General features: G+C 49.1%; 1 protein-coding gene across 1 annotated transcript in view; it reads right to left on the bottom strand.

The window, feature by feature from the left end:
- The window catches only part of LOC142814741 (lachesin-like), a 48,003-nt gene that overhangs the window by 19,963 nt on the left and 8,271 nt on the right, over positions 1 to 19,769 (bottom strand). The window contains exon 2 of the mRNA XM_075893980.1: positions 1,872 to 2,017. Within this exon, the coding sequence (XP_075750095.1) occupies positions 1,872 to 2,017 (146 nt within the window). The remainder of the gene's footprint in view (positions 1 to 1,871; positions 2,018 to 19,769) is intronic.

Raw genomic sequence — 19,769 nt, 5'->3', positions numbered from 1 at the left:
GAGCGAAAGAGCTTTTTTTTTTTTTTGACCGTAACATGGATGAAGACGTCAAGCACAGCAACTAATCGTGACCCCACGTCTACGTCTCTTTCACCTCTGCAGTTTTCTCGTTTGCACTGAAACTTCGTGCATTCGCTGGGTGATGTGATATGCCCGACACAGTCGAAGAAGTGTCCTTCTGTAATACAACGATTCCATTCATTTGTGCCCCGCACGTCATAAACGGGTGCCGACAGTAATGAGCGCACACGACTGCAGCGACTATCTCTCGAATGTCGCGCTAACTAAATTTTTTTACCCCATTAAAAAAAACGACAGTGGAATGCGAGAGACACAGCTATATAGTCTGGTTCTAACGCCGTCCACACAAGGCTGATAAAGAGCTTAAAAGCAATGCTTTCAGTCGCGTGCGTCGCACCGCTTATGGTGATCAGAGTTTTGTGCATGGGAGCTTCCGTTCGCAAGCCATAGTTTTTGGGATCGCCGGTAAGCCGCTTAGCGTATGTTGTGCGCGCAAACAAGGCGCATTCCGTTTCTCTGTCTGGGTGTCAGCAGGCGATGATGTTGCCACAGACAGCTGAATTAGGTGCGCGAAGCGGGTCTTCTTTTATCGCGCGTTGAGCGTTTCGTGGTCGCGCGTACTGTGGCGCACGCATGGCGTTCATCTATTGTCGTTGGAAGCTCGTACGAGATGGTAAGCCACTGCCTCATTGTTCACTCTGCGGAGATATAACGAACACACTAATCTCACGGAAAACGCCGAGTGCTTACTTCAAGTGTGCCCTCCCGATAAGGTAAAGAGGTCTTACTTTTATGTGTGTTTCCTTCGGCTCGCATAACAGCCACTGTGGCTCTCCTTGAGCATTTCCCTCTGCTGCTTTAAAGCGATCACGCCGTAAAACCGTACGTTGTTTGCGTTGTTTGTAAATCCAGATGTCTTAGTGGGCGTGGGTTTGCAGCAATAAAATTCTGGCTGGCTTAATCAGCTTGGCTTGTTGGACAAGTTAGCAACAAAAACGCGTGAAAAATATGCGGCGTATACGCAAAATGTCAGGATTGTGCTCAGCGTAAGGGAGATTACCGCAATTTCTCAGGTACACTTAAGATGTGGCTTGACAAAAGGAGCGAACCATTAATTTGGTGGTTCAGCTTACTACAGTAAAGTTTAGTGAAATAGATGGATGGATTAGGCTCAGAGTAAATTATGTTTCAAAATGAGGAGATGTTGAAGATTAATAAGACGTGTAGTTGCCATCTTGTGCATTCTCCAATAAACAAATTAACGAAGGATAAGTAGGACATTATGTCATCCTAGCTTTTTCAATGCGCGTTAAACAAACTTTATTACGTTCAACCTCACAAAACGGTGAAATTGCACAGCGGTACATTAATTCAATAACAACGCGGCTCTCAGAAACCGCACAGATGAACCTATGAAGTTCTAACTGTACGGTTGCGCGCTATTTCAATGTTATCCTCACGACAAACTGTGCGTGATGCTTGTCTTAAAGAGACTCCTCTATAGAACTTCATAGTATAGAATAATATATGGGGTTTTACATCCGGAAATCACCATAAGATTATGAGAGACGCGTAGTGGAGGGCTCCGGATTTCGACCATTTCCTGTTCTTTAACGTGTCCTGAAATCGCACAGTACACGGGACTCTGCCACTTCACCCCCATCGAAATGTGAGCGCCGCAGCTGGGATCGAAACCACGGCCTTCGAGTCAGCAGCCGAGTACACTATAGCCAATGTTTCGCTGAGGTGGATGGTGCACAGCTTCGTTCCTGCTTATCGACATTCCATTCGTAAATTCACCTGTACGTTCGAAATGTTGGGACGAGTGCGCCACCAAGGAGATAACTCACCCTGTAGTTGTTGAGGTTGTCGACGACGCAAGACAGGGTCACCTTTCGGCCAACAGGCACCGTTATGTTATGTATCGGCTCGGCGAACAGTGGTTCAGCATGAGGCGTTACGCTGGGTTCTGCTTGGGTCACCATTGTGGTGGTACCTGCGTTGCAAAAAAAAGGGTATTAGCGAGGAACTGAGTTTCGAGGCAGCGTAATTGTACGTAGTAAGAGTTTATCTGAGTTCGCAAAGCATACACGAGAAAAAATGTGCAGAAGTAGTTTCTAAGGTCATGAGGTCGAACCGGCACCTTTTGCGCGTGTAAAGGCACACGAACATGAAGTTATGAAGTTACCGTGAATATGATGCGGGAGGTGCGCAAAACTTGGTCGACAAGAGAAAAGAGAAACACGTTGCCACGATCACTCAGGAGAATTTTCCAGGAGCGAAGCTCCTGAAGCGTCCCGTGGTAATCGTATGTAGCCACCTCTCGTTAGTTCCTGAACCCACCGTAGAAGGCGGTACTTGATCATATAACGAAATGAATATACGCTGGAAAATGAAATTGTTTGATACTGTAGGACGTTACTCATAAGTATGATAAAATAATAAAAATCACAGTATGTCCATGGAGCGAATGATGATGAGTGAGGCGAAGCGTCCGTCATTCCGTTCATGCTTCAGGCCGTCCGTTCGTTCTTGCTTCCGTCCGTCTATGCGTCCATCTGTTCATCCATGCGTTCGTCCGTCCGTCCTCTTGTGCGTTCACCCGGGCGTCTATCTGTGCGTCCATCCGTCCATCCAACCGTACGTCCCTCCCTGCGTTCGTTCATACGTCCATCCGTCCGTCCATCCATCCATCTGCCTGTGCGTTCATCCGCGCGTCCACGCGTCCGTCAATTCGTGCATCCGTCCATGCATCCATCCGTGTGTCCGTCCTTGCGTTCGTCCATGCGGCCGTCTGTCCATCTGTTCGAGCGTCCGTCTCTGCGTCCATCCGTGCGTCATACAGGCAGACAGACGATGGACGGACGCGGCCAGTGGATGATTCGCGGTTTGCCGATAAAAAGTGTGTCACGCGCAAGGCGGCAGTGGCTCGCGCTTGAAGACGAACCCTGATATGCGAGCGCGCAAGAAAATATAAATGACGTCACACGAAGACGTTGGCAATCGCGTGTTCGTCGCCGGCGCCGTACGCTAAGGGGCGCGGTGTAGTAAAATAAAAGACGTCCTGGCGCGCGCGCACGCTCAGAAGGTCGGCGGATAGACAAAGCTGCATAGCGGAGTGCGCGCAAGGCGGCGGTGGCTCGCGCTCGAAGACGGAACCCCAATATGCGAGCGCGCGAGGCAGAAGCGCGCCATTAAACTGCGCGGCGCCGCCGAGAAGATCCCGGCGTACGAGAGCGGGAGGCCGAAGCGGCGGCATGCGGACACAGCTTCGCCCCACTCTCACCCTCTCTCACCCCGTGGATATGCTGTCATTTTTTTATTGCTTCTGTGGTCGTCGTTTTCTTGTATGGGTATGGTAATGTATGCATGATTCACTTCAATTTTGGCTTTACGTGTTAAAAAAGCGAGCCGGGTAGACCATGCTGAATCTCTCCACCATTTTAGTCTACATTTATATCCACCTTTTGTGAATGTTACCACTTCAACAAAGCAGTCCTGAAAAAAAGAAGCTAGTTTTAGTTTTTCCTTAATTTTTCCTAATTATTAGGGCAACGGCGTGGCTAGATGCCCCTTTCCTCCAAGGCTGTTCCCTGTGTGCGCAATATGCATTGCAGCTACACAAAGCTTCTAAAAAGCTGTTTAGTTACTCTCCGCGGTTACGAATTAACGCGAAATGGATCTTCTTTGCAGTCACAGAATTTACTGCCTGCATTAACAATACGTTTTGATGACATCTGCGGTTTAGTGTCCAAAAACCGCCATATGATTATGAGAGACGCAGTGATGGAAGGCTCCGGAAGTTTTGACTACCTGGTGTTCTTTAATGTGTACCCAAATCTGAGCACACGGGCCTATAGCATTTTCGCCTCCATAGAAGAGAGAGAGATAAATAAATAGAGAGGAAAGGCAGAGAGGTTAACCAAGGTTGGCTACCCTACACTTGGGGTGCGGGAAAGGGAGAATAATAGAAAGGACCGCCTCCATAGAAAATTCAGCCGCCACGACCGGGATTACATCCCACAACCTGCGGGCCATACCTTAGCCACCGGACTACCACGGCGGGGATAGCTATATATTTTGTACGACAACAGCAATGACAGCAACAACAGCAACAACAACGACGACGACGACGGCAACAAAAGAACAACCTACTCAAAGCCGACGCAACGCCAACGCAAGGGAACAATAGACACATGGAAGATTTAATGATTACACAGCAATATTTAGTGACATTCTGTTCCCGTGTCACTGCACTGCGTAACTTTTTGATCAATTCGAATTCAAAATAAAGTCCCGGATAATTTTAGTCATTTCATTTCTGTAACTGTGCGCGATACAATTATCTTCTTCACATTGAATAGCGAAACGAGGTAGCGTTGCAGTCCTCATTGCCATCGCTTTTTTATTCGCGTGCCTTGTTTCGCACCTAGATGGACACCTCAAATATTCTCCGAGTGAAGGTACGTCTGCGCGCATGACATTGACTTGTATAAACTCTACATGGTCGGCTACTGCAATGACAGCTGCAGTGGTCTAGAAGCTGTGGTCTTGTGCCGCCGCGGTGGTCTAGTGGCTAAAGTACTCGGCTGCTGACTCGCAGGTCGCGAGATGAAATCCCGGCTGCGGCGGCTGCATTTTCAGTGGAGGCGGAAATGCTGTAGGCCCGTGTGCTCAGATTTGGGTGCAAGTTAAAGAACCCCAGGTGGTCGAAATCTTGGGAGCCCTCCACTACGGTGTCTCTCATAATCATATGGCGGTTTCGGGACGTTAAACTCCACTTATCAACCAAACACACTCTACGCTACTGTGCAGCAGTATGCGCACCTATGTAGATACCCATTTTGTCAATGGTGTGGCGATAACGATGACTGATTGTAGCCCAGGCTTTCATGATGAATCGACAGCTGTCAGCCGACACGCGATATGAAAAATACATGGTGTGACACCTGACGTTTTTTTTTTCACGCCCCTGACAATGTTACACATGTTAACTAACTTCTTTACCGATATGAAGACTGTACCACGTCCTCGTCCGGTGGAGTTCCAAGCATTGTCGTTTCTTTGTAGTAGAATAGTCGACTGCCACGTGGATACCTGGACCCGATTCCGGTTCAAAACTTTAATCCTTACTCTGCGTATCTATCCGGATTCCCCGCTAACTTCAACGCCGACTTTTCGTTCATAGCCAACGACGTCGACGGTGACACCACATCTTCTTCGACACGCGTTCCTTAACGATATCGCACTAATGAGATGGGACAAATAGCCTCACTTCGTCAGAGAGATGTTGCGTCATGCCTTCTCGTGGGTGTCGACACGCGCAAGCGTGGTGAACCTATAGTTTCCCAACAGAGACGCCTCAGGCAAAGCAGCTGCCGTCTTACGTACCGGCAAACCACACTCGTATTTCGCAACACTGTCATTACTACGCACCATCACTGCACTTCAGCACGCGATTCGGAGCTCTCATTGCACAATCGCCTTTGCGCAAAGTGCTGAAAATAATTGGCAACGGTGATGGCGCTTCGGCGAGTCGTGTCGCGCGCTTCACACTGCGCGTGCCTCCGAAAGGATTTTTCGTGGCATGAGTGGAGCGACTGTCACCTTCGAAGAATGGCTGTTGCGCAATACATAACGCAATATCGAATGTACGCTCACAAAAAAAGCAAAGCTTCGTAATGCAGTAGTGCGAAGAGTGTCGAGGTAATGCAGTGATTTTGAAGAGGTGCCTGGTATATAGACAAAAGCACCGACTTCCTTCCCCTGAGAAGCACCACGTCGCGCTGTCTCGAATGTCCAACCTACGCAAAAGTAAAGAAAAAAAACCGTTGAGATAACAACTGGAAAATTAACGAGATCCAGTTATGTTAGGTTATTCTTTACCAAGGAAGAAAGGGATAATGGAATTGAAAGGCAGAGGCAGGAGACGCAAAAAAAAAGTGCCGCCCAAATGATCACTAGAGCCAACATTCTTGATCACGTCTGTTGCTCATATTAACTGCACGGTCATCATCAAAATTGAACCAAAGCAAATGATCTCACAGTGAACTTGCAAGAACTCGAGACTCAGTGGCGCACTTGAGTCACCGCTGTGCTTCTCGAAAGGGGTTCTGGGCACCGGAAGAGTCGCAGTAATGATTAGAGAAGCCTGTTTTACGCTCACGCTTACCTCTCGAACAAAGGCGGACGTGACGCGCTGCGGGCGGTTGTCGGCATCGCTGACCAGTCGATTAGAAATGGACCTAATAAAGCCTTCTTCGCTGTGCAAAGTACAAGTGCTCTACCGAGATAATGTTCAGGCATGCCAGCACCGTCCCGTTGAGTCGAGTTACGTGTGGTACTGCAGCAAAAGACTCGCAGACTGTCAACGCAGACGTTCCTCGCTCATCGTATATATATTCGTTTCTCTCGAAAGTTACTTGCGCTTACAGACACAACGAAGGTAACTCAAAGACCTCGTCGTTTATCTTGCGAGCAAAGTTTTGCCAAGATGTCTGATCTGATGTACCTCTTCGTGCGTGCTATAGGCGCGCCGCTTGGGGCAGCATTCTCACCGGTTGCACAAAATTGAAAACTAGAAAGCAGAAAATCAACAAACCAAAACATCTTGCTACAAATAATTGAAAAGCCAAGTAGCCTATACCCTCAGAAGCAGAATAGACCATGCGTCAACGTCGAGTATTTGTCGAGCAAACTCAGAGCGATGGAAGTGTTTTCATTTCGTGCGACCGAGTGCTTTCTATTTTGATAAAAACCCGAAGTAAAACACAACTGGTGCGATACAGAAATGGAGCTTGCGAAGAAATGCGAGAAATAAATAGAAATTCTATTCAAAAATAAAATATTAAATAGGGTAGAAAGTTGAGTGAGTTGGAAAATATTTCGTGCTATGTTTGCGCTCACTGTAATGCGAATAAAAAAATTGTGGCAAAAGTTCACGTATGGAAGGCTCTTTCAGCTCCATGAACGAGAAACCCGGGTAGGGGCGAGGCATGTTGCATGCGCTGGTGTTTCCCCCAGCAAAATATTAATTCTTTAAAACTGCTTTACTCGCCACCGATCCAATAACGCACCATCACTTTGCAGATATGTTTCAAAAAGTGGTGTTATGAATGACCTTACCGTAGACTTGCTGGTCCGTATCATGATTTTTGAGAGGAAACTTGAGCACCATGGTGAATTCCATCGAGAATTATGACACCGCTGTTGAGCCAAACAATGTTTTGTGCAGTAACGACAAGCCTCTAACTCATAATATGCAAAGTACAAACCGATGAGGAGTAGTGAGATTTATTCAATTTTTGTTGTTCATACCCACGTATGATGAACTGAGACGACGACGTGACCCGCCGACAGCCTTTACGGAGCCCTCTACTACGGCGTCTCTCATAATCATATGGTGGGTTTGGGATGTAAAGCCTCAAATATCAACGCCGACAAGCCGAGACCCTAAGGTTCTTCGTTCATAATATGTAAACCACTAAAAACTTTCATAAAAACCTGAACTTTCAAAAATTTAGCGCTAAGAAATACGTGTAGGGGATGTCAGTATTGATTGGTGACCTTCTAGGTCAGTTCGTACAGTAAATTACCCAACTATAGAAAGACAGAAACAACGGGAAGGAAGATAATGGTAACCTAGGCCCTTGCAGTCTCCGAAATAAAGAAATAGTGTGGTATTCTTGAACAATGACAAAATGTTAGGTGTACGCACCTTTCTGTGTGTTCCGTACGTCAGTAGCTAGAACTGTATTAGGAAATTTACGAAAACCACGGGTATTGGTTATATGTTACTGATTGTCTAACAACAACAACAACAACAACGACGACAACAACAACAACAACAACAACAACAACGACAACAACAACAACAACAACAACAACAACAACAAAATACGAGCCTTTAAATTTACACTTCTTTCTTTTATGTTTTGACTAAGTGGCGTTCAAATAATAATAATAATAGTAATAGTATAATAATAAATTCATGACACGGATATCTGAATATGAATATCTTTCATATTGGATGATCCGTGTCAACTGCGTCAGTACTTACCGACAAAAAAGGACATAAATATTATGATTTTAATGGTGTAAGCATGTGCTAAAAGTTCCCTTTTTTTGACTTTTCATATGTCACAGCCTAAAACCCGCGTACTGCCTGTTTTTCCTGTGAGACCCAGTGGGACTTTGAAACAATAGCCGGCACAAGAAATGAGCTTGCTTTAGGCTGAACGGGCTCTGTATGTCCCGTCCTTTAATGGTTGATTGATTGATAAGTGAGGTTTAACGTCCCAAAACCACCATATGATTATGAGAGACGCCGTAGTGGAGGGCTCCGGAAATTTCGACCACCTGGGGTTCTTTAACGTGCAGCCAAATCTGAGTACACGGGCCTACAACATTTCCGCCTCCATCGGAAATGCAGCCGCCGCAGCCGGGATTCAAACCCGCGACGTGCAGGTCAGCAGCCGAGTACCTTAGCCACTAGACCACCGCGGCGGGGCCCGTCCTTTAATGGTCCACGTGCGTTCGACAAGCTTAGACAAGAACCGGAAGGACTGAAATTTGGCTCACTTTGCAGAATGCTGGTAATTGTTGTGATTTAACTTCCCACTCATGATATGATTATGAGAGACGCCATAGTGGAGGGCGACGTAAGGTTCTTTAACTTGCCCCTCAATCTAAGTACACCCGTGCCTCAGGCATTCTCGCTTCCATTGAAAATGCTGGCATCGCGGCAGCGATTCGATCCTGCGACCTGCGTTTCAGCAGTCGAGTAGCATAACCATAACCACTAACTACACCACCACGGCGGGTGCTTTGCACAATATATATATATATATATATATATATATATATATATATATACATATATATATATATATATATACATATATAAATATATACATATATATATAAATATATATATATATATATATATATATATATATATATATATATATATATATATATATATATATATATATATATATATATATATATATATATATATATATATATATATAAACGAATTCACTAACGAGGGTCTCGTACTGGCAGACTTGGGGTCTTTACTTTAGGTTGTATACGAGAGACAATTGGTCAGCTGCCAGGTCGTAATAAGTTCACGTGCTACGTGACGCCAAACGGGCTCATAAAGGATGTGCCACACTCGCCACCTTGGCGTAGGTGGCGCTGACTAACTGCCACGTTTAATTCAAAATATATACCCAATAAGTGGCTGGGGGGATAGCCGCCGTGGTAGCTCAGTGGTAGAGCATTGAACGCGTTATTCGAAGGTCGCAGGTTCGGTTCTTGCCCACGGCAAGTTATCTTTTCACCCACTCTTCTTTCTGCACTCTTTCATTACAATTTGGTCTAATAACTTCCCCTATACTTTCCTTGGCATCAATGTCCGTTATATATATATATATATATATATATATATATATATATATATATATATATATATATATATATATATATATATATATATATATATATATATATATATATATATATATATATATATATATATATATATATATATATTGTGGTAAAGCCTTTGAACAGTGGGTCATCCTCTTCAGCGCCTTCTAGTGGGTCGCCCTTTTCTTAAGAAGAAGAGCAGCTCGTGCAGAGAGTCGATCCCCGCATTGACTGTCGCTGTCGTGAATCATCGCTGAGTGTCCATCAATAAACCGCTTAACAATTTGGTGGAGAGTGCTGAGAGTGCTGTGCCCTTCAAACACCTTCGGTCAGCATTCGATGCCCTTGGAGCTTCGATCCCGTACCGTGCCTCCAACCATGTACCAAGACGCCGCCCAGCAAACGCTTCCTCCTACGTCGCCGCCATGTCCCGGTGTCCCCCGCATTCGCGACCCTCCTGTCTTCACCGGAGCGGATGGCACCAACGTCGAGGACTGGCTGGCCATGTACGAACGCGTGAACGTCCCCAACCATTGGGACGAGGAAGGTAAACTCGGCAATCTGTTTTTCTATCTCGCGGGTGTGGCCGGCATGTGGTACAACAACCACGCATCTGATTTCCCGACATGGTCCGCTTTTAAAACTGCTGTCGTCGACGTGTTCGGCCGCCCTGCTGTTCGTAAGCTGCAAGCTGAACAGCATTTACGTGAACGAGCCCAGCAGACCGGTGAGTCCTTCACAAGTTATATCGAGGACATCCTTGACTTGTGCAAGAAAGTCGACCTGAACATGTCAGAGGCTGACAAAATCACGCATGTTCTAAAAGGCATCGCCGACGATGCCTTCACCATGCTCCTGGCAAAGAACCCCCGCACTGTGGCAGAAGTCATCATGTTATGCCAAAGTTACGACGAGCTGCGGCGGCAGCGCTTGATGACCCGTCGCCCGCCACCACGTGATGCTGATCTCTCGGCCTTGTCAGCAGTTCCAGACCACGCAACCTTGCTCGCCGAAATCAAGTCGTTCGTGCGTGAAGAAGTTGCCCGCCAGGTCTCTCTACTGGCTTTTGCTTCCCCACAACAAGCTCAACAGCCATCAAGTACACTTCTACCTCCGCTCCGCCGAGCCATTCAGCAGGAAATCGCGGAGGTCATCCCTGAATACCACCAGCCAACTCCTGCATCTGTGCCACTCAGCTACGCCCAAGTTGTTGCCAGGCCGCCCCCACCGATTTCTGTCACTGTTCCGCTAAATTACACCGAAACTGTCGCGAGGCTCCAGGCCTTTGGAGAACCTGTCTCGCCTACATACGCCGGCGTCACCCACGTGCCCCGAGCGCCGCCTACCATGCACTCATATCAGCAGCCGGCTCGCCAATCGCGTTCTGCGACATGGATGCGACCAGCAAACCAATGGCGCACTGCTGATAATCGCCCCATCTGCTTTGCTTGCGGTTGCGTCGGTCATGTGGCACGATATTGCAATCGTGTGCAGCAACCGCAGGTCGCCTCCAACTTTCCCAGCCAGTCAAGCCGCTCTTATGACCAACCGCCGCCTATGTCACCGTCGTTCCGCCCCGTTCCGTCTACCCGCCGTTCACCATCTCCACGACGTCGCTCACTGTCACCGATGCGGCCACGTCGACTCGAGGGCGACCAGGAAAACTAGTCGTCGCAGTCCACGAGGCAAGGGCTGCGACGCTGTCGAACTGCGGAAGCCCTAAGGAAAGCCCGTCGAACGTGATAGACGTGCTTGTGGATGGCGTTCGTGCATATGCCCTTGTAGATACTGGAGCCGCCGTATCCGTGATGGACGAAAAACTTAGCCGATTACTGCTCAAAGTGACCACGCCGCTTTGTGGGCTCTCTCTCCGTACAGCCAGCGCCCAAAGTATTCACCCTACGGCGATGTGCACAGCCCGCATTATGATTCAGGACGTGATGTATGCGGTCGAATTCATCATAATTTCTTCATGCTCTCACGACGTCATCCTAGGATGGGATTTTCTCTCCCGCCACGACGCCGTCATTTATTGTGCACCAGCAGAAATAGAGCTGACACCATTCTCTTCTTTGACGCTGGCCGACAGTCCATCCGCTGCAAACAAGGTACTCGTCAGAGACGACACTCAAGTGCCTGCAAACTCGTCCGTTGCGGTGTCGCTCTACTGCGCAAGCCTTTCTGACACCGCTGCACTTCTCTCGCCATCTCATCGTGTTTTCATAAGAAAAAGCTTGCTGGTTCCTTTCGCAACCGTGCAACTCACTCACGGCAGCACCACTATTTTTGTTGTGAACTCATCTCCGTACAGCGTTACGTTAGTGCGAGGAGAATGTCTCGGCAGCGTGGAACCCATCGAAGACGCGCAAGTTATGGATCAACCCGATGACATGCACTGCCCAAGTTCCTGTACGCTTGGTGCTGTTTCGACATCTGCTTCATCATCCGATGATATATTCGGTCCCTGCATACCCGACGACCTTACGCAGGGCCAGCGTTCCCAGCTTTTGGGCCTGTTGGAAGAATTCCGCTCTTCTTTCGATGTCGCTCAACCTTCTCTCGGCCGCACATCCACCGTTACGCATCGCATCGACACAGGCGCACAGCCACCGCTGCGGCAACGTCCATATCGCGTATCTCCCACAGAACGCCGTGTAATCAACGAGCAAGTCGACGACATGCTTCGCCGCGATGTTATTCGCCCCTCTAGCAGCCCCTGGACATCTCCTGTCGTTCTCGTCACGAAGAAGGACGGTTCTGTGCGGTTCTGTGTGGACTACCGACGCCTCAACAAGATCACTCGTAAGGACGTGTATCCACTACCGCGGGTAGATGACGCGATTGACAGCCTGCAAGGAGCAGAATTCTTTTCATCCCTCGATTTGCGCTCAGGGTACTGGCAAGTACCTATGGCTGAGGACGCTCGACCAAAGACCGCTTTTGTCACCCCCGACGGCTTGTACGAGTTTAACGTTATGCCTTTTGGGCTGTGCAATGCGCCCGCCACCTTTGAGCGCATGATGGATACAGTTCTGCGTGACCTGAAATGGCACACGTGCCTGTGCTACTTCGATGACGTCGTCGTTTTCGCTCCTGACTTCTCGACGCACCTTCAACGCCTTCGGTATGTTTTAACGCGTCTGAGAAACGCCAGTCTGCAACTGAACCTAAAGAAGTGCCAATTTGCAGCTCGGCAGCTGACAATACTCGGCTACATCGTGTCCAAGGACGGAATTCTCCCTGATCCAACCAAGCTTCAGGCCGTGACCGAGTTCCCCAAGCCGACATCCGTGAAGGAACTGCGCAGTTTCGTAGGACTGTGTTCCTACTTTCGGCGCTTCATTCGAAACTTCGCGACTATCATATCACCGCTGACGAAGCTTCTCGGAAGTAACGGGCCTCTGCAATCGTGGTCATCACAGTGCGACGACGCTTTCAGAACACTTCGTCGTTTGTTGACGTCGCCTCCCATACTCCGCCACTACGACCCTACGGCCCCTACAGAGGTACACACGGATGCCAGTGGTGTCGGCCTCGGCACTGTCCTTGCGCAGCGCAAACCAGGGTTCCCGGAATATGTCGTGGCGTACGCAAGCCGTACGCTTACTAAAGCCGAGACTAATTACACAGTCACCGAGAAAGAATGTTTGGCAATCATCTGGGCCCTTGCAAAGTTCCGACCTTATTTGTATGGTCGCCCATTTGATGTCGTCACCGACCACCACGCACTATGCTGGTTGTCGTCATTGAAAGATCCCTCAGGCCGTCTCGCCCGGTGGGCACTTCGCCTGCAAGACTATGACATCCGCGTGCTGTACCGCAATGAAAGGCAACATGCTGACGTCGACGCCCTGTCGCGCTCTCCCTTGCCTGACGACAATGCCAACAACTCAGTGTCTCACCTTGCCATTTCTTCGATTAGCATTCATGCTATTGCTACTGAACAGCGCAAGGATCAATGGATTACCTCACTGATAGACTTGCTGACTGATCCATCCACTTCATCCACTCGCGCGTTGCGTCGTCAAGCCCACCATTTCGCCGTTCGCGACGACCTCCTCCATCGACGCAATTACAACGGTGACGGCCGCCAGTGGCTACTAGTCATACCTCGCAGTCTGCGCTCTGACATATGCGAATTCTTTCATTCTGATCCGCAGTGTGTGCACTCCGGGGTATCGAAGACTTACCACCGCATTCGCCAACGGTACTTTTGGCGCGGCATGTACCGCTACGTGCAGAAATTCGTTCGCTCCTGCATAGAATGTCAGCGCCGCAAAACTTCAACGAACCTGTCGCCGGTAGGTCTGCAACCTCTACCTTGCCCTGCCAGGCCGTTTGGGCGCGTTGGCATCGATTTGTATGGGCCACTTCCGCTAACGTCGGCTGGTAACCGCTAGGCCATTGTTGCTGTGGACCACCTCACGCGATACGCTGAAACGGCCGCTCTTCCCGCGGCTACAGCGAGCGATGTGGCTTCCTTTCTGCTCCAACGATTCATTCTGCGACACGGCCCACCCCAGGAACTGCTCAGTGACCGAGGCCGTGTCTTCCTGTCTGAAGTCGTTCAAGCCATTCTCAAAGAGTGCAACGTTGTTCACCGCAAAACTGCTGCTTACCACCCGCAGACGAATGGCCTCACAGAACGCTTCAACCGTACGCTGGGCGACGTGCTCTCCAAATACGTCGCTGCCGATCACACAAATTGGGATTCCATTCTACCCTTCGTCACCTACGCATATAATACCGCCCCTCAGAGCACTACTGGCTTTTCACCTTTCTTTTTATTATATGGAAGGCACCCGTCACACACCATCGACACGATACTTCCGTACAGGCCAGATCCGTCTGAGTGGGCACCTATTTCTGCTACAGCCAAGCTTGCTGAAGAATGTCGAGAGCTTGCAAAGACCTTCACTGCGCATGATCAAGAGCGGCAAAAAAGCATTCACGCTGACGCCAGTACTACTGCACCCACATTCCTCCCTGGAGCGCTCGTCTGGCTCTCGATCCCTACTACTGCAACTGGCCTATCTTCAAAACTATTGCCTAAATACGAAGGCCCCTACCGTGTCGTCAAATGCACTTCCCCAGTCAACTACTTGATTGAACCCATCGAACAATCTTCGGACATGCGTCGTCGAGGACGCGACATTGTTAACGTGGAACGCCTCAAGGCCTACCATGACCCGCTCATTGTAACCAGCTGTTAGGTCGCCAGGCGGCTCCCTTTTCGTAGCCGGGGTAGTTGTGGTAAAGCCTTTGAACAGTGGGTCATCCTCTTCAGCGCCTTCTAGTGGGTCGCCCTTTTCTTAAGAAGAAGAGCAGCTCGTGCAGAGAGTCGATCCCCGCATTGACTGTCGCTGTCGTGAATCATCGCTGAGTGTCCGTCAATAAACCGCTTAACAATATTGAATTTGAAATTGAATTACTCAATTAATTTATTTATACATACGGGAAGTCGCACACGCAAGTTGGTCAATATAGCGCGTGAAACTAAACGAATTCGATGCTACGTGAACCAAACGGCGTGTGTTAGTACTATTAGACTTTATTTTAATTTCTGAGCACTTTTTTAGTATTATTTATTTTTATATATTTTTTGTTTACGTTTTTGTTTGTTCATCCTTTACAAGAATACCCATTCATTTATTTTCAGTATGAATGGTTGTACACTTTTCTGCAAGAGAGGGCAGGTGGAGGGAGGGGGAGAGGGCACATTAGCTTTCCAACGTGGTCATTATATTCCGAAAGCTGGAGCGGGTCGTATGCTTCTTGTGTGTGTGTGTGTGTGTGTGGCCCGATGCCACGGGCCAGCCACCGAACCACGTGAACTTAAACTCGATCCATGTGTGGGATACGAGTAAGCGGCAACATGTTCCACATTTTCCCGTTTTTCTTGGTCGACTCCGCTGGCGGCGCGTCTTACCTATACCCTGTAACAATGCCAGAATTACCCGCTCGTTTCCGGCGGCTCTCCGTCGCTCCTTTCTAGTTCCTCTCCTTCTTCTGCTTCTTGTTGTCTGTTGCTACCTCGTTCGCCCGTTTGTCTCTTTTTTTTGGAGGGTCTTTAAACTGTGAGGGTGACCCTCTGCTACGGGAACTTGTATCATTTCACTTACATCCTCCGAAGAAGGCTGGTCCACCAGCCGAAACTGTATATATATATATTTATATATATATATATATATAGTTTATATATATATATATATATATATATATATATATATATATATATATCTTGTTACGGGGTACCGCAAATGAACATTGTAGAAAAGAGGACGATGTTTAGGGCGAGCTCGTGCAGCAGACCGGGTTCCATATTGTATGCCTGTATGCACCAAAAGTAAAGGCATTTTTCAGACGCTCTCTCCCCGTAACATTTTGGTGGAGAGTGCGGGTCTTCCCACAGTCAACACCACGACGATTCTACGCAGCGGACGTTCCTTGGCTGCCTGTGCGATGCCTGATCACGACGAGTACGAGGATTCTTCGGAGACTACCCCAACCGTGCTTCGTCCAACTACGCAGCAACCAACAGCACCGCATCCAGCTGCTACTAACCGCACCGTCGTCTTGACTCAATTGCGTGACCCAGGCACATTTTCGGGCAGTGACAGTACTAACGTGGAGGAATGGCTTCAGCTGTACGAAAGGGTGAGCGCTCTTTACAACTGGGATCCGACGCTCATGTTGGCCAATATTATTTTCTACCTTGATGGTACAGCTAAAGATTGGTTTTCCAACCACGAGGAAGATATCACGAGTTGGGACACCTGTAAGCAGAAACTCATCAATCTCTTCGGCAAGCCTATCGGGCGTCGTCGTGCTGCGCAGAAAGAACTAGCGTCCCGACTCCAGTCCGGCACCGAGTCGCACGTCACATACATACAACATATGCTCGCCCTCTGCCGGAAGGTTGATGACAAGATGCCGGAATCTGAAAAGGTCGCGCACATCCTCAAAGGAATCACCGATGACGCCTTCAATCTCCTCGTATTTCGAAACTCATTGACCGTAGACGACGTTATTAATGAATGCCGACGCTTCAAAGACGCGAAAAGTCGCCGTATCACTCCACACTTTTCGCGTCTTCCCAACACGGCTGCAACATCAACCTGCGAGGACGCCTGTTTGGCACCAGCCCCTGCTGCTTCCGACAATATCGTGCGCATCGTGCGCATCGTGCGCCACGAAATCGAGGCAGCATCTCCCCTGTCTGACCAAGTCCAGGCCCCTGACGACTCTCGCGCCACGATTTCTTTAATCAAGAGTGTCGTACGCCAGGAACTGGCCAACGCCGGACTTCAGACGCTAAGCCCCGTTAACCGACCTGACTACCGACTGCTCAGTACACCGTATATGTCCCGCGGACCGAACAACCGCCCACGTTACCGGAACCCGGCAGAATGGCGAACTTCCGATGACAGGCCGATCTGCTTCAACTGTGGACGAGTGGGCCATATTTCACGTCATTGCCGCACTTCCTGGGGTTGGCAGCCATTGTCGCATTATGCCAACACCCGACGCCCACCTGCTGGCTCTCGGATGCCGATCTACACGGCACAAGATGATGCTTCGCCATCCAGGCCCGCCCAACCAAGCCGCTCCCCGTCGCCCTCTGGACGCATGTCCCGCTAAACTAACCGACGTCGCTCCCCCTCACCCTCCTACCACCAGTCCTCGGAAAACTGACGGGCACAGCTCCTAGAGATGAGCCTGCTTCGACGACCCGACCAAAAATTCCTCTACACACGATACCTGGACACAACAACTTGGTTAAAGTAAATGTTGACGGTACTTCTGTGGCAGCACTCATTGACACCGGCGCTTACATATCAGTCATGAACTCCAGCCTTTGTGCTCGACTCAAGAAAGTGCTCACTCCTGCTCTGATCACTCTTGTCTGAGCAGCTGATGGTACAACACCAGCGGTCACCGGGATGTGTGCCACCCGTGTCACTGTTGCTGGACGTCATACCACTGTTCTGTTTTACGTACTGGACCACTGCCCACATAACATCATATTGGGACTCGATTTTATTTCGGAGCATTCCGCCCTAATTGAATGTTCTGCTGGTGTTGTTCAGCTCGTCCTACCACACGGCGTTGACCCTCCTGATCCTGCACTGCCAAAGCTACGCTCCGCCGACTTTGTTCGCCTATCTTGTCGAGCTGTGACGTATATCGACGTCTCTTCTGATCCACCTGTGGCTGACGGCGATTATGTCATTTCACCTAATCATACAGTACTCTGTTCGCTCAATGTTGCGTTCCCCCACACCATCATCACAATGAAGAACAACGTGGCATGTCTCCCTATTGTGAACTTTGGACTTTGCTCCGAAGTGCTGCCACGAGGAATATCCCTTGCAACCCTTGCCCCGGCCGGCGACTACCACATATCGGCCTTACCAGAGGATACACCGTCATCTGCAAGTATTCAGTCGCGCAGTACACTAGACTGCATAACTGAAATGATTGCCTCTGATCTCCCGGCCGAGCATGTGTCTGCGCTTCGTGGCCTTCTTGCATCGTATCAAGACGTCTTTGATCTCTGCGACCGACCCCTAGGTCAAACGACCGTCGTAAAGCAGCGGATCAACACCTGTGATGCAAATCCAGTACACCGGCGACCCTATCGAGTTTCCTCCACCGAGCGCCACGTGATCCAGCAAGAAGTCGACAAGATGCTTGCCCGAGACATCATTGAACCTTCTTCAAGTCCTTGGGCTTCGCCCGTTGTGCTTGTGAGAAAGAAGGATAACAGCTGGCGCTTCTGTGTCGACTACAGAAATCTTAACAAGGTTACAAAAAAAGACATGTATCCTCTGCCGCGGATAGACGACGTTCTTGACTGCCTTAGTGGAGCAAATTATTTCTCTTCCGTCGACCTTCGTTCCGGGTGCTGGCAGATATCAGTTGATGATCTGGACCATGAAAAGACGGCATTTATAACTCCCGACGGGCTCCATAAGTTCAAAGTTATGCCGTTCGGGTTATGCAATGCCCCGGCTACATTCGAACGAATGATGGACGCTCTTCTTCACGGTTTCAAGTGGTCAATCTGCTTATGCTACCTTGATGACGTCATTGTTTTTTCGCCAACTTTCGAAACTCACCTCGAGCGTCTCTCAACAATCCTTTCGGTTTTCCGCAAAGCAGGGCTCCAACTAAACTCGTCGAAATGTCACTTCGGCTGCCGGCAGCTCACTGTCCTTGGACACCTTGTCGATTTTTCTGGTGTTCGTCCCAATCCTGAGAATATCCGTGCCGTCAAAGATTTCCCTGTGCCGACCTCTGCGAACGATGTTCGAAGCTTTGTGGGCCTTTGTTCTTACTTTCGTAGATTTGTGCGGAATTTTGCTGACGTCGCACGACCACTCACGGAACTACTAAAAAAAATGTGACTTTTGTATGGGGACCTGAACAAACCAGAGCATTCGTTGAACTGACGAGTAGACTTACGACGCCACCGATTCTCGGCCACTTTGATATATGCGCTCCAACGGAAGTGCGTACCGACGCCAGCGGCCACGGAATCGGAGCCGTTTTGGCACAACAACAGCATGGCTGCGAGCGCGTTATTGCATACGCAAGCCGTCTTTTATCGCCAGCAGAGCGAAATTACTCCATCATAGAACGCGAATGTCTCGAACTCGTCTGGGCAGTGGGTAAATTTCGGCCGTATTTGTATGGACGCCCGTTCACGGTTGTCACTGATCACCACGCCTTATGCTGGTTGTCGTCCTTAAAAGATCCTAGTGGACGTCTCGGCCGGTGGGCTCTACGGCTACAGGAATATTCCTACACGGTTGTCTACAAATCAGGTCACCACTATGAGGATGCTGATTGCTTGTCGCGTCATCCAGTAGACCCAGCAGACCTTTTGAGAGCGATGAGTCTACTTGCGTTTTGCCACTTTCCGCGTTTAGCAACATCGGAGATCAGCAACGCCGTGATCCTCACCTCAGAGATATAATCCTTCGGCTTAGTGGTCCCACAACTCCTCCGTCTCTCCGTATGTTCCTGCTCCAAGATGACGTCTTATATCGCTACAGAATGCATCCTGACGGACCTGAGCTGCTGTTGGTCATACCACAACATATGCGTCAGACTTTCCTTGCACAGTTGCATGATATTCCGACAGCTGGTCACCTGGGAGTTTTAAGAACTTGTGACCGCGTTCGACGTCGCTTCTTTTGGCCCGGTATTTACCGATCCGTCTGCCGTTACGTCGCCTCATGCAAATCCTGTCAACACCGCAAAAAATCGGCAATCCTTAAAGCGGGGCGCCTTCAACCCATTCAGAT

The sequence above is a fragment of the Rhipicephalus microplus genome, chromosome 1, assembly GCF_043290135.1.
Source record: "Rhipicephalus microplus isolate Deutch F79 chromosome 1, USDA_Rmic, whole genome shotgun sequence".
Lineage (NCBI taxonomy): Eukaryota > Metazoa > Arthropoda > Arachnida > Ixodida > Ixodidae > Rhipicephalus > Rhipicephalus microplus.
This window is presented reverse-complemented; position numbering and strand designations above follow the sequence as displayed.